At 32.3% G+C, this 24794-nt stretch overlaps 3 protein-coding genes and 1 non-coding gene across 5 annotated transcripts; 3 read left to right on the top strand and 1 right to left on the bottom strand.

The window, feature by feature from the left end:
- Positions 1-1335: 1335 nt before the first annotated feature.
- On the top strand, positions 1336-2018 carry LOC107003343 (protein SKIP34). Its single transcript, XM_015201658.2, has one exon. It carries the CDS (start codon positions 1442-1444, stop codon positions 1733-1735), a length of 294 nt encoding a protein of 97 aa, XP_015057144.1. The 5' UTR covers positions 1336-1441; the 3' UTR covers positions 1736-2018.
- Positions 2019-6874: 4856 nt separating this feature from the next.
- Positions 6875-15818, top strand: LOC107004975 (nucleobase-ascorbate transporter 11). Of its 2 annotated transcripts, XM_015203413.2 has the most exons (10): positions 6876-8157; positions 11436-11533; positions 11633-11803; positions 12011-12111; positions 12280-12415; positions 12802-12852; positions 13081-13368; positions 13925-14159; positions 14859-15139; positions 15346-15818. In XM_015203413.2, exons 1-10 carry the CDS (start codon positions 7449-7451, stop codon positions 15565-15567), a joined length of 2292 nt encoding a protein of 763 aa, XP_015058899.1. In that variant the 5' UTR covers positions 6876-7448; the 3' UTR covers positions 15568-15818. The 2 variants fall into 2 exon arrangements, with proteins under 2 accessions (XP_027768766.1, XP_015058899.1); XM_027912965.1 differs by lacking the exon at positions 12802-12852 and having other exon boundaries at positions 6875-8157.
- Positions 15819-15965: 147 nt separating this feature from the next.
- Positions 15966-20115, bottom strand: LOC107004974 (putative U-box domain-containing protein 50). The gene is made up of 8 exons (XM_015203411.2): positions 19944-20115; positions 19728-19840; positions 19514-19641; positions 18998-19418; positions 18282-18422; positions 17502-18041; positions 16606-17292; positions 15966-16343 (listed from the first exon to the last, which is right to left on the bottom strand). Exons 1-8 carry the CDS (start codon positions 20113-20115, stop codon positions 16146-16148), a joined length of 2400 nt encoding a protein of 799 aa, XP_015058897.1. The 3' UTR covers positions 15966-16145.
- Positions 20116-23176: 3061 nt separating this feature from the next.
- TRNAA-CGC lies at positions 23177-23249 on the top strand. Its single transcript has one exon. It is a non-coding gene; the product is annotated as a tRNA-Ala (tRNA).
- Positions 23250-24794: the final 1545 nt, after the last annotated feature.

Consider the following 24794-nt stretch of genomic DNA (forward strand, 5'->3'; position numbering starts at 1 on the left):
GTCACATTATTAATGCAAGCTACTACCAATTGAGTGTTTTTAAAAATTATATAGAAGTAAATTATCATACATTCAAGTGGCTAAATTAAAATAATCGATAAACTTAAAAGTCTGACTATGTTCATCTTAATTATTCTTACATCTCAATTATGTGATGTTACTTGATAGGTAAATTTTTTTCAAAATAATATATTAAAGGTTTTAAAACAAATCATAAATATTTATAAAATTATATTTAAAAAAAGTGCATGAATTAATTCGGGATGTACTACTTCTTTACCTTTGATCATAAATTTCTAATTCAATTTTGAAAGAAAGTGTCCTCCTAAATAAGCGGCTCAACATAAATTTAATTGGGGCTTCGATTCGGACTCAAATAATTTTAAATGTCATTTTCGGGAATCTATAATTTCATCGTGTTTTAGTAGTGTTTATGACGATTTCGATATTATAATTGGATTATTAATTGGGTAGGGTTTAGTTAGTAATGAGTGGGTAGTGGGTTGGTCTATAAATTATATCAATAAATTAAAATTATAATCAATAGTTGAACACCAAGTATTTTAAAAAATATTTAAAGAGTTTAATTTTAAAACAATTAAAAAAGTTGTCAATTTTGAACCTAAAGGTGGATGGCAAGGGTATTTTGAAGCCAATAGGTGGATGAAAAAGGGCATTTTGGAGCCATTAGATGGATAGAGGGTAATTTTGTACCATTTTCAATACTTTAAGGGTATTTTAGGCCCTTGTCCGTAGTTTAAATGTGTAACTAATTTTTAGAAACAAGTTTAAAAATAAATTTATGCCTTATTTCTATAATTATCATACATAATTTAATAATAATAACTATGTAATACTCAGTAAATTTTCACAAAATAAGATTTGTAATACATAATCTAATATTATATTATATTTTTATATTAATATCATCATATACGAGTTAAATTCAAGAAATTAATAATAGTTAAAATAGAAAATAAAATATTGACACCCATTGCTCAAAAGTAATAAAGGGTGAAATTATTTCCCTCTATCAATTTGCTTTATGAATCAAATAATCTTTTTCTAACTTTTAAACAATAGACATAATAATTAGTGGTATTATAGTGAAATAATTGGTCATTATTATATGGATTTAAGTCCTATACAATGTAAGTGACGTAAATTCTTATACTATCGGATTAAATTTTATTTTTTATACTATCAAATTAATTTTATCTTTTGTTACAAATATTTTAATAAAAAAATTCAGATGACTTGATCATAGTGTAAATATATAAATATTTTGATATATTTTTTTAATAAAAAAATTAATATTATAATTTTAAAATAATTAATTTTAAAATTAATTATTCCGTAATTTTATCCGAACCCTTGCACCTTTCCTAACTCTCGTTTTTAATCACAAGATCGCAACACTATTCCAAATTTCCCAATCAAAATGTGTTACGGCGGTCAACGATTACCGTCAAAAGACGACTTAACCGACCCGACCCGCCGGACCCGAACTTTACCGGCGGCGAACGAGAACGCAGTGGTAGTTGAAAATCTTCGGGACCGGTTAGCTGAGACGGAGGCGCGGCTGGAACGAGCTAGGGCTCGGGAAGCGGAGCTGAGCCGGCAGCTGGAAGAGATGAAGAGGTACGTCTGCGTTATGGAAATTCTGGAATGTTACCTCAAGCGCCGATACAGGGAACAGCAAGTTAGAAACCTAGCAGTGGTAAATTCGAAGTAAAGATGATTTATGTGGTTAAAATGGATTATTAGGGTTTCGTGATTTATGTAATCATGTGTGTTGTAATTGTATATTCTTCAGTGTGATATAGAATTGTTAATCTATTGAACTTGAAATACTCTTCAATTTTATTGTTCTATGTGTTAAGCTTGATGTTAATTTGGATTAGAAATTTCAAATAGTGGAGCTAAGCAGTATAGTAATTTATGGTAAGGGAAGTTCCTCGAGGTCGAGGAGCTGAATGTAAATTGGTTGTGCAATGGCTTGCTGTTAAAAGTTGTTATTTTTGTTTGTAAGAAAGCTATTTCAGTTGCAATGGTTTAGGTATATATCATCTACACACCTAAACCAACTCTACGAGTGTGATTTGTGTTCTCGCTAACAGCAAGATTGATATGAGGAAATGATGGCACATGCTGAAAGGCATTGTCTTTCAGAAAACTTCAACTATAAACTAGGTGGAGTTGATGTATACCTTCCACTCAAGTCGGAGCCATTTCTTTTCTTAATGTTTTAGTGTCAAGTGTCAACAGAAAGAAGAGTAGAATTCTGAATTTGCTGCATGAATTGTTAGTTTGTAATTTATGTTTTTGGGGTTGAGTATAATGGTTTTGAGCTTATCCCTGAATAATGTTTAGATGAATCAAATAGGAGAAGTGGATGTTCTGTGTGCATTGGATGTGTGATCTGCCATGATGTTTTCACTGTTTTATCTGCGGGCCTTTGAGTTTTCAGAGAGTTGTATTCTATAAGACACAAGAAATTTGGGGTTTCTTGACATATGATGTATTGTAGTACCTATGGTGCCCTGGTGCTCTGTGCTCATTGTCAGACATTGCATAAAAGTGAAGCAGAAGCTGAACACTAGATGCTTAGTTATGGCCTAGAATAGGATATCTGAGAAGTTGTTTAGTTCTTTCTCTTTGTACCTTTGATTCTGAAGAAGGAATTCTCTAAGGGCAAATTGAATGCATGTAGTAGACATTTCTCTGTGCCATTGCAAGCTTGATATGCCTTAACTTCAGCAATTTATGCTATGTGATAAATTTCTATCCAAGTATAGAATTAGTTATCTAGTGATATTATGGTCCAAGTAGATATTGATTCTCTCATATGTTTACGTTAAAGTTCTAAAAACTTTTGTATGTATGGAGAAGGATCTGTATGGTGGTGATTTGAAGGGCATAGGCAAATGCTTTTTGAGTATATGTTTTCTTTCTTTTGATTGTAAAGGACTCCATAACGATATGAAGATGGAGTACAATTAGCTTGAAAGTTGAGGACATATTATAGAAATTGAGAAGTGATAGGTTATTTCTCTGTATTGCTTATTTAAAAACTTCAAGACAAAATTTCTATGTTCCCTAACATGTACAGTTTTATAGCGCACTAATATAGACCTTATTGACTATGTTTCCATTTGCAATTATCTCGTTTTTGTATCATGTACCAACACCTGACACATAAGGCCATATATCTTATACTTGAAGGTTGTATGCCTTACCTCTTTTGTACCTCTGTGTCTACCATACTGCCTTGTGCAATTGACAGTCGCATCCTAACTGCCTCTTAAGGAGTTCCCTTTAAGCACATGTAGGACATGGGTATGTTCCGCCAGTATGAAGGCTTGGGTACTTCAACTTAATTTGAATGAGTGCATATCCTTATCCTAAAGGTCGTTATGTATTTACTAACATCATTGAATCTTTAAAATGGTTCATGCATCATGTCAAATATCGTAGGATATTGAAAATGTACAGTTGAGTTCTCTAGGAAGTCATATAGGACACACACTAAGAGATCTTATGATGATTTTTATTGAACATGATTTTGCAAGTTTTCTTACATCCAAATTACTATCTTTTCTTAAGTTGTTGTTGGTTTACTAGAACTTATAGATGGAGTAATATGTGATTCAGTAGTGAAAAAGTACATGTAACACATATTGTTCAATGGTAAATATTCTACAATCAGTTAATCAGTGATACAGTTGAGTTCTTCAATATGACAAAATGTGTTCTTGAGAAGGCATGTGATCTTTTCTGCTAGTGGTTTATGATTGACATAGCTTCCACATATTTGGCAGTTCCATGTTGCTTCATCATTCTAGTAAGCATGATGTTATTAACTCTTGTTTATGGTTGTTCTTTGCCACTGATTTTGGAATCACTATAAGAATGATTTTGCTTCCATTCTGTGAACCTAAGACCTGCAGCTAGCTCTACTTTTATCTTTTGTTAATTTCTTGCTCTAGCATCATAAATTTTCTTTCAGTACTTCTTTTTAGTCATATTTGGTGTTCTGACCAGCTTACGCATACCTTCACTGATCCACCAGACGGTCTGTCGAAGTCCACGAGCAGGCAGGTTGCCAAGGTAATGTTGTTCACCTTAATAGAACAGGTGGAATCACACCAAGTGTTGTAGTTGGGACTACAATCTGGATGCCTTAACCGTTTAGCCATACCATGGAGATTAAAACTCCCACTTTCTTAGGTTACAGCTCATCTAATCATTGACAATTATTAGCATTCAAGAGAAGCTTCAAATTCTCATTGGCATTGTATATATGGGATGTCAGATATTTTGTGAAATGACCAAGCATGGGCTGTTGTTACCTTGAAATACAAAATGTTGCACATGATCTTTCTTGTGTTCTAGAGTCTGAATCACTCTTCATCTCCTTTTTGTGTACACACACACACACATCTTTTAGAATCCAATCTTTATCTCACAAAAGCACATCTTTATCATACTTTTGCACTAGGAGATGTCCAAATTACTTATAGAAAAGTAATAGGTTGTATGTTTGTTGCCATCATGGCTAGTTCCCTAGTCTTGTTGATCCCTTAACCTGTACTAGAATGAGAAACAAAAGATATTGCAGATGAGCCATGTTCGACAACGATCGACTACCTAGTAATTTTTTTTATTTCTAAATCGATCCCTATATTCTATCATCTCAAAATTTATCATGATAAAAAGAGATTTGAGGAAAGATGAGGATCTTGGAAAGACAGCAATAAAGTAAGATTCACTCCAATCAAACATTTACAGGATATCGATTGTAAAGGTTACTGTTAAGAATCTGTGAAACTTTTATCTGGCTTTAATATAATAAATTTAATTGATTTTATGTTTATCTGATCTCTAAAAGGCAGTTTCTTGCATTGAAAAAGTATAAAAGGAAAAACTTTCTAAATTATTTGTCGAGTAAAAAAGAGTAACTATTTTGCAATAATTTTAAAAGAGAATGAAAATCGAAAGTTCCAATGGATTTTAGCTTGGATTTGAAGGAAAACCATTCGAAAGTGATCACGGTGTGGTAAGCAAAAATATTAGGTGATTTTTTTTTATGTGTCCATGTATTAAAGGATAGGATTACTTTGTACCTTTAATGATACTTTGTAGAAGATTTTAATTTAAATTTCAGATTCTAAAATAAGTATCAAATACCGAGTAAAAGAAAGAAAAAAAAAAAAGAGTCCAAGAGGAAATGAGAAGTAGAATGGTAGCAAAGACAGAGAACTTTTGTTTGGTTATGCATCATCATCATCATCAACAACTCCAAAGTGCCAATCTTATCTTGTTTCTTAAGATTGTAGAAAAAACATATAATTAGTATATACTACTATAGATTGTAATTATTAGGACCCCATTCTTAAACTTAGAGAAATCTGATTAGTTTGATATCTTTTCAAGATGTAAAATTCATAGTGAATCTTGTTGGTGAAATAGACCTCACTTTCTATCCTTTTACTTATTCGATATTTATATTAGAGTTTGATTAATTTTGATTTCGAAATAAAAAATCGAACAAATAGTGATGATTCCATATCAGGGTATAACCCCCAAAATCAAAAGGCTAAGATATCTAAATAAAGATAAATGAATACTTATCGCTCTGTTACAATTCTTGCGGATAAATAAACTTCATTTTATTTAGCTTTCTTACCTTACTTTTTCAAATCAACACTTCCATTAAGGCTTTTGAATTTTATGCGTTCTTTCACTAATAGTAACACTTCATTTCTTGTTAAACTTTATTATCACCTATTAATTTCTAGCCAACCAAGTCATGACAATTAACATATGGTTTAAATACTTATTTAGTGCTATACTTTTGCACATGGCTTACTACTATATATTATTTTGTTTTCAATCTTTACTATATTGCACATTAAAAGCTCTTGTGTCCGTTTCACTTCATGTAAGAAATAATTTTTTAAATACAAAGTTTGGTACATCTCAGTGAGTTGTCAATATCAGTCACTAAACAGAAATTAAATTTAGAGAAAAATCAAGATTAGGGAAATCACTTAAATCTCCTTTCTTCATGTATATCTTGAGTACCTTTTTGTCTTAAAAATTTGAGAATCATCTACTAGCTTTTTTAAATAATTTTTTATTTTCACTCTTCGAAATACTTTTATTAGAGAACACTCTATTTTAAATATAAGAACTTTCGATGTAAATTTCAATTTATTCGATTTAATATACTTATAAGATATATAATATCGTTTAAAAAAAAAACAATCCTATAATCATAATTTTCTTATCTAATTCTGATAACTATAAAAGTTACTCGCCATTTGTACTGATTACGTAGGATGGGTTAGTTTACATGAACATTATCATGTAAAAAAAAAGGAAGAATTAATCAATAGTTAATCCCTTAAACTTGTTATGATATTTTATTTTAACATTAAACTAAGTTATGTTCCGATTAAATACCTCAATTTTAAAAAGTTTTTCAATAAGACACTTTTAATTTAAATTTTAAAAAATATATATATGAACTAAATATGTTTTGATACGTAATTTAATTTGAATATCTAAAAAAAATATTCTGCTAAACCTAATGAACCTAAACCAACTAAAATGTTCCTCTTCAACAAAATGTGACAATCATCATTCATCCATGAATCACTCAAGAGAACAGACAAATTATTTTCCTTTTACTAGGTAAAGACAACATGAACTCACTAAGGGACAACATGCTTGAAAACTAAGGGAGCCAAATCACATAATTTTGAAAAAGTGACATAATTGTATGTTTCTTTTGTTTTAATTTATTTATTTTCGACTTTTAACTTGACACGAAATTTAAGAAAATACAAATGTCACTATTTCTCAACGGCAACTTACACAATAGTGGCACTCTTGTCTTTACACTTCCACACCATTCCAAGAAGAAACTTAAGGTTGTTGATAGCAACAGCTGAGCAGTAATATAGTAGTAGTAGTTTTTTGAGCTCTTACTGGCTAAGCAGTAGCCATTAATGGTTTGAAAGAGCTCAGAAAAATCATGTTAACTTCACTCTGACAACCCCATTAGTGCATTATTAGAACCTTCAGTTCTTTTTTTTGCTTAAAGATTTGTTCTTTTCTTGTTTTTGGGTTGTGTGGGGTGAGAGAGCCAGAGGAAAGAATTGATTTTGTTGGTGTTTTATTGACACTTTTTTATTGCATTATCAGAAACTTCAGTTCTTTGCTTTAAAGATTTGTTCTTTACTTGTTTTTGTGTAGTGGGGGTGGGTGAAACAGAAGAAAGATTTGATGTTGTTGGTGTTTTATTGACACCCTTTTATTGCATTAGTTGAAACTTTAGTTCTTTACTTTAAAGATTTGGTCTTTTCTTGTTTTTGTGTGGTGGGGGTGAGAGAATTGATATTGTTGGTGTTTTCTTGATACCCATTTGAGGAAATAGTGAAATGGAAGGTGGGTCAAACTCAGACATGAAAGAAAGAATGGAGAGGCAAAAGGGGGTAAATCCAAAGATTGAGCCTTTTGTACCAAAGAAAGGTTATGATCCTAGAGAGTTAAAATCTTGGGCTAAGAGGACTGGTTTTGTGTCAACTACTTTTTCTGGTGAGACTGAAAGAGGTGGTGGTCATAGTAGGAGGGATTTTGATAATGGTAGAGATCTGAATGTGAGTAGTAATGAGAATGTTGGATTTGATTTGGAAAGAGGGGTTAATAAAACTGAAACTGTATCTCCAAAGATTGAGCTTGATCCTATTTTAGGAAGGGCAAGGAATAGAGGGGTTGAAATTGAGCCAATTTCCGGGTCTAACGACGAGGGTTTAAGAAATGGAAGAGGAAAAGGAAGAGGAAGAGGTGAAAATCTTGGGAGGAGAACTGAGATGGAGCCTATTTTGAGAGGTCATAATGAGGAGAGGAAAGATGCTAGGAATGAGAATGGCAATGATGGTGATAGTGCTAATGGAGCTGTTAATGGGAATGGGAATGGACACATAGCTCAAGCAGCTACTCCAGTTACAGAAGTACCACGGAAGGATGACGGCAATGTGGATGAAGAAGTGGGAATGGGCATATATCCCGATTGCGAGGATCCTAGTTACGGAGGGTGGCATCAGTCTCCGCGGATGAAATGTGGATTAAGGGAAAATCCGGGTGTTGGTTAGTATTTATTCTGCTTCTAACATTGTTGTATGGTCTCTGACTTGAACTAATCATTTTTCCCTTACACTTGGTTGTGATTCTTATTCTAGTGTCTTTATGTCAAATGATTTTAGTGGAAATTTAAGAATCTTTTAGAATATCATCACTAAGAAGAGACTGTTCCGTGACCATATAAGTAGAGCACAAAGCGAAGCAGGGAGAAGTATCTCAGTCTATGTTGCTCAGACTAACCAAAATGCTGCCTCACCCGTGTCAGATCCTCCAGGAATGCACTATTGTTGGAGGATCCAACATGCACCTGTTAATATTTTTGAAGGATCCGAGCAACATAGATCTAGTAATGTAGGGAGTCAATGTAGGTGAATCAGTGAAATTTGAATGGGTGTCTTTTTATTTATTTATGTGCAATCACAATAACACATTCAATCCTTGATATATGGAACTGTAATTATCTGTCTTGCTTAAATTTGTACAGAACGTTCCTTCTGAAAACACAAGAGGTTAGTGGCCTTGGAGCTCTAAATTGAGTAGACTTAGTTTGATTTAGACTGAAAACTGAGATAATAAGCTGCATAACAAACTCATTAGTTTTTCAGTTGAACAAGTATGAAGAGATAAATTGCAAGTAAGTAAAGTAGTGGAGGAATTTTTATGCTGGTTCATATCACAAATATTGTGCCTGCTCGAGTTCCCTTGGAACACAAGGAAGTTATATCTCAAACATTTTGAAGTTTTATAATTTTAGTAAAATCTGTGTTTTCTAGCATTCAGTACCAACACTGCTGAGTTGGTTTTCACTCTTATCACCAAAAATGTAAACTGCACTTTGTTTTTTCATTCGATCACCAAATAAATGAACAAACACCTTTTGGTTTTTACACTATCACCAAATAAGGACCCCCACACCTCTCTTTGTTTTTCTCACTTTGCCTTTTAACACTGAAGTACACTGCTATATTTCTAGATTGCCTTGTTTGATCCGAATTGAAATCTATGTTGCTTGGACTCTTCAAAAATGTTGATGGGTGTGTGTCGGATACTCCAAAAGTTGTGTATGTCTGGAGGATCCGACACGGGTGCGACAACAATTTCAGAGAGTCCGAGCTTAGATTGAAAGGGTATAATCTTAAGAAGGTCATTTGTGGAAAGTAAATTCAAGCATAAGAAGCATTTTAAGAGCCACCCCAGACAATGTACAGTAGACAACTTATCACTATTAAGAAAAATGAATGAGACATCTTACAGTAGACATAAACATAGGTTCACCATTGGAAACTAATCTATCTATTGATACTATATTTAAACTGGGGAGCCCTTAAGTCTAAAATTGAATACTAAAATGTCCATCAAGAGTAGATGGACCATTAATCCCACTAATCCATGGTAAAATCTTATATGCATCCGATGTTTAAACCGACCTAATGAATGCAAAACACATCTTTCATACACATATTTATCACTTAATCAGGGTTAAGTGATATGTATTTTCAATTTAATTTTAGATGCTAAGGTTAAATGTGAAGTGCTTGATTTGGTGTAAACATTGGTTGCAATATGTATTTACCATCGTGCAATTATGAGATCGGATGATTAATTAATGGTAAAAATTTACCAACACCTGGTGGTTGATCAACATATACTAATTTACCATGGATAATGATAAAGTAATGTGAGAATGTGTATTAATTAACTATGGTTCAATGATCACAGTGTATGTAATATGTATTCATTGGCTTGGTGTATACATTGTGTGCGAGTTGATTTTTACCACACCTGATGCTTACAACAAACCAATGGATGCAAGATATTTGCTTGCATATGAACTTCTTTCACATACATGAAAGACACTTGTTTTCACGGACTTCTTTCACATAACCATGGTTAATTGATATGTATTCTCACATTATGAAATTACTCAATCGTGGTGAGTTGATGTGGTTTGATGCGGTGCGGGTATGTTTTTACTCCTAGATAGTAGGCAACAAGTAGAACTTAAATTTATCTATTTAGAAAGCCAACTAACAAACAAAGATATAAAATTATCTGTCTATTGCAAATGGTGCTAAGAAGATATGCCAGACGGAAGAGCAATAGGTTATTGTGAAGAAAAGGGAACTTGCAAATGGTAATGCTCTGATATAAACAAGAGAAAATGATAAAGTGAACAACACATAGCTATGCACTTTTATAAAGTTCAATAAAGGATGTGAAAAGGTTATACATGAATGTTATTAATGGTGGAAGCTGAATGGAGCAAATAAATTGAAGTTGAAATGTGAAAAAACTGACATTGTAATCATTGTAAATAAAATTTAGATAATTACCACATCAACAATAAGTATTGGTAGATAAAATATCTCTTCCTATTTACCCTGCTTAATGTAGTTCAAATTAATCATAAAAATCGAAGGTAATTTTACTCCGTGGTGGTGAAGAGTAAAATGGCATGTCAACTTTCAATGGATATTTTGGTAGTTCAACAGTACACTTGGGGCTTCCAACTTTTAGTGTAGTATAGACATAGATTAAAGAAGTGAATTTATAAAGAACCACAGTTTATTTTGGTTCAGTTCACCAAGGGAAACAAACAAAGATAGTTTATATGAACTTTTTGTTGGTAAATACTCACCCTCCCTCACCTGGCGTTTACGCCAAACCAATAAAGTGATATGCATGACACATGCCTTGCATTCATTGGCTTGATGTAAACGCCTGTTGGAGGTAAGTTTTTACCATTCTGTTTTGCCATTACTTTCCCATATTTAATTCCTGTGGCAAAGTTGTATTCTCTTGATTTTGAACCAAATATAAAATTCTTTTTTAACTAGCTGGATTCCAAGAAATCGTTGTATGCATTTAAGTCCTCATCCAATTTGCATTGATAGGTCTGCACTGTAACAGTCATTGCTAAAATCAAGATATTTTGACTAAATAAACATATCTCTGAAGCTTCTGTTGTATAATGATTAATGTAGAATATAAAAATGTGCTCTCTCTAATAGTAGCTTAAGCATTTAGATGAGATGGTCACACACTTCAACAAAATTTATGTTATTTTATCACAAAATTGTCTCTGTTGGAAAAAAATGAATAAATACACGTGTGGTATAAATTATGTTACCCTTGTCAAAGAATATGGTATAATATCAATGTCATGGTGAATTTTATTCATGATGAAGTAGCGAAGACTTTTCATGGTGAAATTATTCAGATGCATGATCTCCTGCGATTCTTTGTTGATCACTGTTGACCTCTTTTTGGTCTTTTAACTGCAGTGCCTCTTATGTTCTATGGGTTGCAGCACTATTTGTCATTGGCTGGTTCACTTATTTTTATCCCTCTGATTACTGTTCCCACCATGGGTGGAAGTGATGTGAGTTGTTTCTTATGAACTTACATCTTGAATTACAGTAGAATCTAGTTAGCAAGTTTTTTGTCATTCTCATTGATTTCTCTTTCCATGTGGTGACAGAAAGACACTGCTGATGTGGTTTCCACAGTGCTGCTAGTGTCTGGCCTTACCACAATACTGCACTCATATTTTGGCACCCGTCTGCCGTTAGTTCAAGGGAGTTCATTTGTATATTTGGCTCCTGCATTAGTTATCATGAATTCTGAGGAGTACCGGAATCTTGCTGATCATGTAAGTTAAAATGAAGTCATCCTAGTGAGACTTTGTTTAGGTAAATGTTTTTTATATATCAGTCGATGGTCTATTGGAAATAACGTCTCTACCCCTCAATATTGACTGCACGTGAAATTTATATATATATATATATATACATATACACACATGTTCTTGTAATAGATGATGGTTTTTTGTTGATGGAAACTTTTTGGGTGTCCACAGAAATTTAGGTACATAATGAGGGAGTTACAAGGAGCTATAATTGTTGGATCGATTTTCCAGAGCTTCTTGGGTTACAGTGGCTTGATGTCCCTTTTTCTACGGTAATATTTGAGCTCTTTACTCATTATCCTTCTTGACCAGCCCCCCTTTTGTAATTTCCTTGTAGGAGCTTGTATTTCACAAATATGACTTTCTTGATCAGTCTTTTAGTTCTATTTTTAAGACACTTCCAAGAATTAATCAATATGTTTTAAGAACATATCCTGCAGGTTAGTAAATCCCGTTGTGGTCGCACCAACAGTAGCTGCAGTGGGTTTAGCATTTTTTAGCTATGGCTTTCCACAAGCTGGTAGTTGTGTAGAAATCAGCCTTCCTCAGATACTGCTTATCCTTATTTTTACCTTGGTAGGTAGCTGTATGAATGTTTTATGATCATAAGTTTTGTTTTTGGTATACGACTTGCGTGAATTTTTCCATTTATTTACTGAAATCTTTCTTACTTGATAGAACTTTAAAGAAAAATGCTTTGTATTGGCATGGATAAGATACTCTCTTAAATATCAGATGATGAGCTGATTTTCAGCTATGTTGCTCTAACTCTCCAAAAATACTGGCACACCCGTGAACCGTGTCGGATCCTCCAAAAATACACTATTTTTGGAGGATCCGACATGTACCTATCGATATTTTTGAAGAGTCCGAGTAACATAGGTTTTCAGTGTCTCACTTCTGAGCTCTAGTATATATTTTGTTTTCTTTCAATAACTATATTCTGTCATTTCTCTTTACAGTACCTTGGAGGAATATCCATTTTTGGTTACCGAGTGTTTCGTATATATGCTGTACGTAGTTTCTGCTCTTCCTCTTATTTTCTCTTTGAATATTTTCTTTTTGGGAGGTGGAGGGGTGTCTGAGACGGGAGCCTCTGAACAAGATAATATTAGTGGATTTAGTTCCAAGACTTTTCTTATGGAGAACTCTTTTGGGGATGTATTATGATTTTTCAGCTACTACGGAAACTATCATCACATGTTCATCTGTTTTCTAACGAACAAAAAGAATTATTGCAGGTCCCTGTTAGTGTTATGATCATTTGGGCGTATGCGTTTTTCTTGACAGCTGGTGGTGCATACAACTTCAAGGGTTGTAACCCCGACATACCAAACTCCAACATCCTTATTGATGCTTGTCAAAAGCATGCAAATACAATGAGGCATTGTAGGACTGATGTCTCCAATGCTATGAGAACTGCTGCCTGGGTCAGGATTCCTTACCCTTTCCAATGGGGTGTACCGACCTTTCGGTTACGAACTTCAATCATTATGGTTATTGTGTCACTGGTTGCTTCCATTGACTCGGTGAGTTAGCAGTTACCTGTGTAAATGTGTCATTTATGGTATCAAAATCATTCTAGTTAAGTGTGTCACCAACATTAGGTCTCATTTTCACAATTTGGCACTTCTGGGTTCTGGCATATCATCTTCTTTTATAATTTATTATAAGAGGAAAAGGAGTATTACTCTTCTTTTCTCTATGCTGACCAGCATTTCACCAGCAAGATTTAAAAAGGAAAAACTTCCTTCTTTGTTGTTTTTGGTTCCTGTAAAATCTTTCATGTTGCTCTTTGAGAAGATCGAAGGGTCAAAAACACACCTGAATTATCTTGTTTATCAAGTTTCGTACTTGAACTATCACCAAATGTTTATCGAAACACATTTTATCTAGTCAGGATCGAGGTGTGTTTCAATGAACATTTGGTGATAGCTAGGAAATTCGCTCACTTGATAGTTTAGGCATGGAACTCAAAATATGGGGATACTGTAGGTGTGTTTTTGATCCTTCACTCTTGAAATACTGATCTTACTATCTCTCATAATTCAAGACTAATTATTGATTAAGATTTGCAAATTGTAGATTGGAAGTTATCACTCCACCGCAATACGAATCAATTTGAAACCCCCAACTCCAGGTATAGTCAGCAGGGGGATTGGTCTGGAAGGTTTCTGTAGTGTATTGGCTGGACTTTGGGGAACGGGTACTGGGGCAACAACTTTGACAGAGAATGTACACACGATCAATGCAACGAAAGTAGCAAACCGAAGGGCTGTACAGCTTGGAGCAGTACTTTTAATCCTATTCTCCTTTGTAGGTATGACTTAATGAAAGACCAATTCTTCATTGAAGCAGGAAAAAGCTTATCCTATCCCTTCTTTTTTTTTCTAGTTAGTACTCCCCGAGTTCAATTTGTTTGTCTTACTTTTCTTTTTAGTCCGCTTCTGTGGAAACTTCTATACTTGTTAGATGAATGGAAAAGAGGCATTGCAAGATTTTCTTACAATACTGTACTGGTTCATGAATTTTGTTAATAAATGTGAAAACAAGAGAGACAGAAACCTGCTATTTAGCAGTTCAACCATAAAGAAGACTTTCATCAATGGAACATGTAGCATTGTTCAAATAAATTTAGTGGCAGAGCTAGAGTTGAGCTTACGGGTTCGGTCAAACTTAGTAGCTTTGGTCCAGATCCTGTATTTGTCCTAGGAAATCTATTGGGGATATGTACAAGTTATTAATTTAGAACAACCTAGTAACTTAAAAGAACTAGAATCCCAAACCCATAAGCTTCAAATCTTGGCTCCACCTCTCGATAAGTTTTTAAGTGCTATGTTTCATAAATCGCACTGCCTTCTTGGTCTATTCGTGTAGATACTGAACATTTATGTTCTTGTTATTTGCTTCTATTAATATGAAAAATGCCTAAACTATGTTGCCTTGAAGACGTCTTTGCATAGCTAGCAAGTTCATTAGCAAAGACATGTAACCTCTTATTTCTTAACTGATGTGGTAGGTAAAATTGGTGCTATTCTTGCTTCTATACCACAAGCATTGGCAGCCGCGGTACTATGCTTCACGTGGGCTCTTATTGTGGCTCTGGGACTATCTACATTGCAGTATACAACAAATGCAAGTTCCCGAAACATTATAATTGTTGGTGTATCCTTGTTCTTTGGTTTATCGGTCCCTGCTTATTTTCAGCAGTATGCACCAGAGACCGGCCTAATCTTGCCTGGCTATCTAGTTCCTTATGCAGCAGCATCCAATGGACCAGTACATACCGGGAATGCACAAGTGAGTTCATCTTAAAGACTTCTGTTATATATTGTCCTTCAGTTAAATGTGTACTATCTATCACACCTATAAAGTCGAAATCCTGACTCTGCCTCTGATTGCACACAATTTGGCATAACATGGAATTTGTGTACAAGAACGGAATTCTGTAGAAGATGTACTTTTTACTCAACTTACATATGGTTTCTTCCTTGTGTTGTTGACAGTTCAATTTTGCAATGAATGCACTTCTGTCCTTAAACATGGTGGTCACACTATTAGTAGCATTCGTATTAGACAACACTGTCCCTGGAAGCAGACAAGAACGAGGAGTGTATGCGTGGTCAAAGGCTGAAGACATTATGACAGATCCTTCTTCCCTCTTAGACTACTCGTTACCGAGTAGAGTAGCACGGTGTTTCCACTGGGCTAAATGTGTTGGCACATGACGAAATGCAAAAGAAAAAACTTCGTTTTTGCTTCATGCCAAACTTCAGGGAGGAAACTTATTGTTATTCAAGCTTAGAAAAGAGTATTAGCTAAAATAGGTGAAAGGTACATACATATTTTACCATCTTATACACAAGGAGGTTACAGATTTCACCAAAATATAGCATTATATGGAGCAATCCCATATCAACTGTTAATTAACTCTTCTTATTATATATAGAATGTAAGTTGGTTTTTTTATTATGATGAATGGAAGCATTATATTGAAATACTCTTGTAGATTCTTGTTTTTTCGATTTCTGTTACTATCTATCGTAGTAAGGGTAAAAAGGCAGGTCCATTATGGCACCGAGTTTCAAACCATGCACCAACGACACTCAGTTATAAAAGAGAAAAGTTATAAATAAAACTATATGATTGACATTCAGCCAGTAAAGAACTTGGCAATGATGGTTCTGAGACCATGTTTACTCAGAGAATGAGTTCTCTTGTTGCTGTTGGTACCTTTATTATTCTTCTCCTGCATGTACAAATTCCTATGAACTCTCTCTATCTGTCTATCGATCTATCTATCTATCTATCTGGTTGAAGTTGATTGTTTCTTTTGTGAGTCTTGGATCAGAGCACGTAAACTATGATTCGGAGTGAGAATATTGTCCTTGAGCCTTAAATTTGTCATTGGTGATGTATCTCTTCCATTCTTTAGCCATTCCTCTATAGCTTCTAACTCATATGAAAATCCATCTGCTGCAACATGTGGATTCTTCATCACTTCCTGCAACAACAAAAGAAACAATTTTGTCAATCAAACACCAGAAAATGACACTCTTGCTTGTACCAAAAACACCCTTAAAATGTTGGATAGACGACACCAACAGCAGCAACAACAACAAAAACATAAGTAGTAAAATCCCACAAGTGGGGTCTGAGGAGGGTGGTGTGGATGCAGCCTTACCCCTCTACCTTATGAGGATAGAGAGGTTGTTTCTGATAGACCCTCGGCTCAAGCAAAGCATAATACAAAATAGACAACGAACCTGTAAAATGGGACAAAGGAAGAAATTAGGGAACTCTGTTGAGTCTTGATGATCATCTAGATTTCTTCCATTTGCTACTATTTCATCAGCTAACTTCTTCACTTTCTCCATCTCTCTTGCCAAATTCGACATGTTTAGCTCCTTATCTTCATGAACAGATAAACACTTTATTCCAATTCTACCAAGTTCTAGTGCTATATCCAATGGCCACTCTCCGGCCATCCGATCAAGCACTTCAATAAGCTTACTCTGGTCCATCATAATCGCCTCCTCAACCAACCCCGCCCAGTTTCTTCCAGTCAGAATCTGTAAGACTAAGTTACCATAAGCCCGGATATCTGATCTCATATCCGATTTGTCACATGACAGAGGTGTCCTAACACCATGGATTTTCGCCATATTGTTATGATCAAGAAGGATTTTTGAAGGGTTCAGGTTGCCATGAGCCACGGGCCGTGGCTTGGCACGATGGAGGAAGCACAAGCCTGTACAAACATTGGCTACAATACATATCCTTGCTTGCCAGTTTAGGCCCTTATTTCTCCTTTTAGAGCCTCTGGTGCCTGAGAAGAGAATGTCTCTTAAGCAACCATTGTGCATATACTCGAACACGATGCACCTTAGCTCAGAGCAATATCCGATCATCGATAGCATATGAGGATGCCTCATATTACTTAAGAACTTCACCTGCATCAGAATTTTTCGGATTTCAGACATGTCATGTTACTATTTTCATGATATCGTTAATTTAGAGCTACTCATACCTTTGCCATTAGCATATCATCTCGTATTTTCCCCTGAAGTACAACAGAGGATATTTCGATTTTTTTCCATCTAAAGTATTTTGACACATGAAATTCTACCGATTTAACTGCAAATAAAGTGTGTTGAATTACCTTAGCTTGAAAGGTGTCTTCAGAATCAACATCAGCAGAACTATACAGTTTGATTGCAACTGATGTGTGATGAAGCTTAGCTTTATAAACATCAGTCCAATCACCACCAGATTTCAACCTCATAAGATTCGAAAATCCATCTGTGGCTGTTCTAATTTCTGCAGCATTGAACTCCTTGTACTCGAGCCTCGGTTCAATCAGCATTGAAGCATTACCTATCGCGTCTTTTTCTCTACAAAACGTTATCCTTCTTCGTAGAACATCTCTTTGCCTTCTAAACTCCTCAATCTCCTGAACTGTATCCATTCTCTGCTTCAATAACTTTTCCACTTGGACCTCAGCACGCGATCTTGCCACAGAAGACAGCTGCATCTTGGTAGATAACTCGTGTTGTAGTTCAAGACTCGAGCTGAGTTTACTCTTCGTGACCTCTACTTCCGTGTGAAGTTCACTCAGCTCGTCTTTTGTAGCATCTAACTCTCTCTTTAGATCAGGCTTACGCGCGAGTTCATCATTTATGCAACCATCAATTTCCTCAGCCTATAGATACAACAAACTGTTAAAGTATGTAAATTTGCAAAATGAAACTAGCTATAAAGTATAACGCGTCCAAGGGCGTGGTCTAGTGATCAATGAAATGAACTGAGAATCATAAGGTCTCGAGGTTCAAATCCCATATGTCTAAGCCTCGGTGGACAGAGTTACCTAATACATGTACTGGTAGTAGGTATCAGGTAACCCATGGAATTAATCGCGGTGCGGTAAAACCGTAACACTTACCCTTCTAGTACATAAAGTGATAGCCCATTGAGCCTTAGCTTGTGCTTCAACATGAGATTTTGCTTCTTCTCTGCTTAGTTGTATTGCTTCTTTTATCTCCAAAAATTTGATTCTCAAGGCTTCTTTCTTTTCTTGCATAGTCTAATAACAAAAAAACTCAAAATTTCATCCAAAAAAAAAAACCAATGTAATTAGGATATTAAACTTTATGAACATAAAAATATGGCCTAGCTCATTCGATGAAGTCAATAAGAAACATTGAAAGTCGTGATTCAAATCTCAATAAAGACAAGATACGTTAACGTTACTAGTTATTCATCATTTGCAATGGTGAGAGATAGCAAGTATCTAAACGAATATCGAAGTACGCTTCGTGATCAAATAAACAAGTTATAATTAGTTTACGCTCTCACTATGATGAAAATTATCATGTCAAATTAAGCAAGAAATTAAAAAATTTAAAATAAAAACAAATAAAGAAATTAAAAGAAACCCAAAGTTGACTTGTCAAATAAATAAAAATCCCTTTTGCAACTACACCAACTAATCATAGCCACATAATTTATTGTTTATTGTTTATCTTCAAATATCTGTTTAATTACTTGGAAGATAATTTTATATTATCGTCTATAAAAAGTATATTTAGAAATTAACGTAAATTATCTGTTATAATAATTTAAAATACGTGAATAATATAAAAATGTATTAATACTTACCATGTTTTCTGCCATAACAAGCTCTGTAATGATGTTCTTGTGGAGAATCTCATCAGCATCAAAATCATCAATTTCTTCAAAATTTGAAGATAATAATTGACACATATAATTATCAATTTCTTTTTTATATTTTTCCCATTGATCAAATTCAGTATTACTTGTTGATGATGATGATAAATCACTTTGATTTTTCAATAATTTTGAACTATTTTCAGGAAACATTTTTACAACCAAATCTCTAAAACTTTGTCTCATTGATCTTGATTTAGCAACCATAATTCCTTCATCATCTTCAATTAATCCTTCATTATTTCCTTCTCTTAAAAAAACTAATTTCCCTCCACATATAATAAATAATTCACAAAATTCTGGCTTTTGTCTATGCACAAAAAATGATCCACTTATTGCACTTCTTGATTTCCTATAAAAACAAAATTCACAAAAAAAAAACAATAATTAAAATTAGAGAAAAAAAAATTCAAAAAAAGGGTTTTTTTGTTGTTTTTTTTTTGGTACCATGATGAAGGTTTCATAAAAGTCAATGACATGACTAATTTGGTTATCTTAAGACCATAGATCAAATCCACCATGAATTTTTGAATTGATTCATCATATCTTTCAATCTTGATTGCTTCAACTTTCACCTATACAAAAAAAAGATTAATTTTTTGTTAACATAAAGTTTATATATATATATATTAAAAAAAATTATTAAAAAAAAAACATATACATTTCCACAAAAAACTTTGTATCTCCAAAGTATATTTTGATTTTTTGCTTCTTCTAACTTTTCAAGATCCTTCAATTTTTCTTCATTTACTGATCCTCTTGGTAGCTTTCCCACTATACAACAACAACAAAAAATTAAAATTAAGAAAAATGAAGAAAAGGGTGTTTAAATCAATCAAATATATATATATATATATGCATATAGAATTACACTTACTTGGTGTTATAACATAATCTTTACATATGTTATTAGAGGCATAAAGAATAACAATAGTAATTGAGTGAGAACTCCATCTTTTGAGTGCCCATTGTAAGGTTAAAAAACCATCATGTATATCTGAATTTATTGCTACATAAACCTTGTTATTTCTCTCCATCTCTATAGCCATGGCCTAAGAAATTAAATTTAAAAACTATATATTATATTTGTGTGGTAATTTTATAAGTCATGACATATAGAAAGTATAGAGTGTGAAGCACATGTGAGGAGAAAGTATATATAGGTTTGAAAAAAATAACCTATGGTTTTTTTTTGAATATTTTGTGTGTGATTTCTTGAGGGGGTGATTTTTAAAAGGAAAGTGAATTGGATTATTTGGGTTTTATATATTTGATGTGGCAAGACTCAAGACAACAAATTTTGGTCCTTTTTTTCCCTTTTGGTAAGTAACATTTTTGGTCCTTTGGTTATTGATGAAATTTGATTTTGATTCTTATGATATTTGACTGAGTATATTTGATTAAAAGTTTAGTTGAAATGTGCACTTTAGATCCAATTGTTATGCAATGTGTATTTTTAGAAAACAACGTCTATTCTCGAGAAGGTAAGAATAAAGTTGGTGTATCTTTTTTTCTTTTTTTTTTACTCAATTTATGGAATATTATTGAATATGTTGTTTGTGAATCTTCGCAAATTTATCATGATTATTCATTGTTCCACTAGTTTTATCCTATTCATGGCTAGATCGATCGGTTTCGGATCAAGTAAAAGGAGCTAAAAGATTCTACCTTTGGAAAGTGCGGACCACCTACGTACTCCATCTACCTATTGGTGCTAGATTAAAATTCTTATCGAGTCGAAAAAGAATGAATAATGAGTCATGAAATTAAGTGTCTGTCTTACTTATATGTTAAGTTTATATAACGTTAATAGTATTAGGCAATAACATAATCTTAAAAAATAAACTAAATATAACATATATTTCTTTTAAAGGGGACCAAAGCACTCATTTTAATATGCTAATCATATATCATTTGGACTAAGAGTAAATTTATTAATAACTTAAGGGGGCAATAATGTTATTATCTTTTATTTTGGACTTTTTAGTTTAGGATTTTAGCCGATGATAGCAAAGATGGGGCCATATTGATTGGTATCTTATTTTGATTTTTGAGAAAGTTATTATATGATTATTTATTTCGAAATTAATTATTATTGAATTATTATATATTAAAAATAATATTATAATTTTAAGATAACTAATTTTAAAATAAATTATATCATAATTAAATATGAGACGATGAATATCTATTGACAGCATGTTCAATCAAATGGGTGATTTTCACTCTGATTATGAATTCCAACTACCCCATAAACTGAAAATTTATCTATTTAAAATTAATTATTCTTTATTCTTTATTCTTTATTCTTTATTCTTCACGTCAATCGAGCCCTTTGATTAAAAAATTTTTATTGGTAATTACATTTAATGTGATTAGTTAAAAGGGAAAAGAAAGAAGATTGACTCTATGACATTTGATATATAATGCATATCCGAGGATATTCTTTGCGGGTAATTTACACTAAATATTAATAATGAAAACTATACTTTTATATTTTGGTGCGACTACAAGGACAAGTCAACTTTTTGTTTGAGATATAATTTATTTGTATCAGATATTTATATAAGATGAAAGAAATATAAAGTATGATTTTTTTCGTATATGTATTTATCATTTCATAATAATGGTTATAATTAGAAATAAAGGTTTTTTTTCTACTGCAAATCAATAGGAAATTTGTGTTATATAGAGTATCACTTTTTTAAAATCATTTTTATTAATTTAGCTCACTGAAAAAATTCATGATAAAAAATACTTTCTCCATCCGAAATTATTTGTCATGTTACGCTTATCGAAAGTCAATTTGACTAATTTTCAAAGGTAAATTAGATTACATTAATTTGATATTTTAAACAAAAAAACTAGATATTCTAAAACTATATAAAAAGTACTATAAATTACATTTTTTACATATTAATATGATGAATAAATGTATCTTAAAATGTTAGTCAAAGTTTTTATAATTTGACTCTAAAAATAGAAGTCATGACAAGTAATATCGGAAGAAGGGAGTATATTATATGTATGAGTACCTGTCTTATTTGTAAGTGTAACGCCTTATTTGAACTTATCCTATATGTCTTTAAAATTTGATTATAATGTGTTTATCTATTATTTACTTTTACGATAGAAAGACGATAAAAATGTACTTTTTCTTTGTATTATCGGATCATCGGTAATTTAAGTTTGATTTGAAAATATTTATCGCTTGTTATAATATCTTGTCGTTGATCATAAATAATAATACAGTCTATCGTCTTTATATTTGTCAATTTGCATTTACTTTTTTGTTAGAAAGCTGATAAAAACATACTTTTTTAATTGTATTGTCGAATCATCGGTAATTCAAGTTTGATCTTAAATATTTATCGCTTATTAACATTTTGTCGTTGATCATAAATGGTAATCAAGTTTATCGTATTTACACTTGTAACTTTACATTTACTTTTTCGATATAGAGATGACAAAAGAACATCCCTTTTCTTTGTATATATTTTCGTTCAGTAATTTAAGTTTAATCTAAATTTATTTTTTTATTAATATCTTGTCACTGATCATAAACAGTAATATTTGTAAGTTTGTATTGATATAGTTAATTTACTGTAATCACAAATTTACATGTGACATATTATCTTTAGCTTCCAAGTATTTCGACTTGAAATCAATTTGCTCCATTTTAGTAATGTTAATGTAACTAAAAAGGATTTGATATAAAATAAGAAGAGCATTTTCTTGACTGTTAAATTAAAAAAATATCACTAATGAATATGTTATTGATTAGGTTATCAGTTTAGCGTGTTTACAAATAAAAAATGGATAAACAAAATTGATAATATATAAAATCAAACCAAATCAACGTACTCTACTTATTAATGAATATATCTTGTTCTACATCAATTACAGAGTTCTTTTTTTTTTTTTTTGAGTGAAACACAATACTATATTTTATTGCTAATCTTATCACATTTTAATAAATGTAATGTAATGTTATAAAACAATATTAAATTAACTTATTTTAAAATCTTATAAACTTAATTTTTTTAATTGATAAAATATGAGACCACTTAATATGTATTATATATTTTTTAAGATTGCAAAGAACATCAAGGGGGTGTAGCTCATATGGTAGAGCGCTCGCTTCGCATGCGAGAGGCACGGGGTTCGATTCCCCGCACCTCCACTTCTATTTTATTTTATTAACAAATAAAATAATATTTTTACCAAATTATCATAATTTTATTCTTTTTACCAATTTTAATATATAGTCAAGTGCATTTATTTTATTTGCTGAAAATTATATGAGGCAAGTTCTTGTACTCCAAGCAAAGTTTATCCTTTTTGTGTCACTAACTTTTTGGTTTCCTCTTTTAATTAAAAAAAATTGTATCTTAATCAACTGTCAGGTCAAAAATATATATTTACGTATATATCTTAATTTGTCAGAAAATGGTGAACTATTAACTGTTTCAATTGACACACGATAAAGTGTTCATGTTAAACATTTTCGCTTCAAATTTATTGGAAAACCTTTTTAAATATGTCATCTTTTTTAACTATACACTCAACATCAGTTGGAGCAGATTAAGATTCTACGACTTATTGAGGATAGGATTAACTATAATTAAATGAAAAAGACATATTTTAAGTAGAGTTCATTAATCTACCTAAGAGGCGATTGAATGAAACTTATTCAATTTATTAGTTGGAAATTTCTAATAGAAACAATGTATCATATGACGAGTTTAACGGGCTCGATGTGTCATTAATTCAAAAGGAATTATACATATTAATCCTCTTATTAATTGACGATTAGTCAACTATTCTTCAAGTACACAAAATTAGTTAGGGTCAACCATATTTTTGTGCGTAGATATTGAGATAGTTTATAATATACGGTTGTACAAAACATAGTGATACAATTAATTTTTATAGTAGATATATAAGATACGTGTATCTTTGTATCTAAAAAACCGCTAATAATGGCCAACAATCTCGTCGAAAAATTACATTATATATAGTGATTAAATTTGGGCTTTCAAATAAAATGGTGGAGAAGTTGAACTTCAGGGTACTCTATTGGGCCCATATCTTCCATAAAGTCCACTGCCATATATATTGATGGCCCATAATACAGTTTTATAAGGCCCAATAACTCAGTTCAACAAGAAAATCAAGCCATAAATCATAAAGTTTAATAGGTAAATTGTGTCAATCTAACACTAAAAAAAATACATATATTGCAAAATATTATAAATGTATTTCTTAGTGAGAAATTAACGTAAATAATCGTCCGTTCTAGAAAATAGCCTATATATGGTGCATATTTATGCATGTAAATATTTTTGACAGAGCAATCAAATGTGTAGCTTTTTATTTTTAATAGCGATATTAAGAATTTCTATCAAGATAAATTGATCAAGAACTAAGAAGCTTCAAATGCAAATCTTCTCCACATTAGATTTATGTCCATCTTAAATTCTATTGGTATTATTAAGTCAAAACCTTATTCTTAAAATGATATTATTAAAGTACGAATTGGTTAAGAATTTCTTACCATCTTCGATAATTTAAATGTAATCCTAATTTTTATATTTGTAAAATATTATCGGATCGGGTCCATTCATAAGGGTATCAATCAACACATTACCTTGTCGTCCTTCTATATCCTACTTATAAAATATAATTGTATCTTTATACGTGTTTAAACAAAGTTTTTCATTGCAAT

This window comes from Solanum pennellii, chromosome 11, assembly GCF_001406875.1.
Source record: "Solanum pennellii chromosome 11, SPENNV200".
Classification (NCBI taxonomy): Eukaryota; Viridiplantae; Streptophyta; class Magnoliopsida; order Solanales; family Solanaceae; genus Solanum; species Solanum pennellii.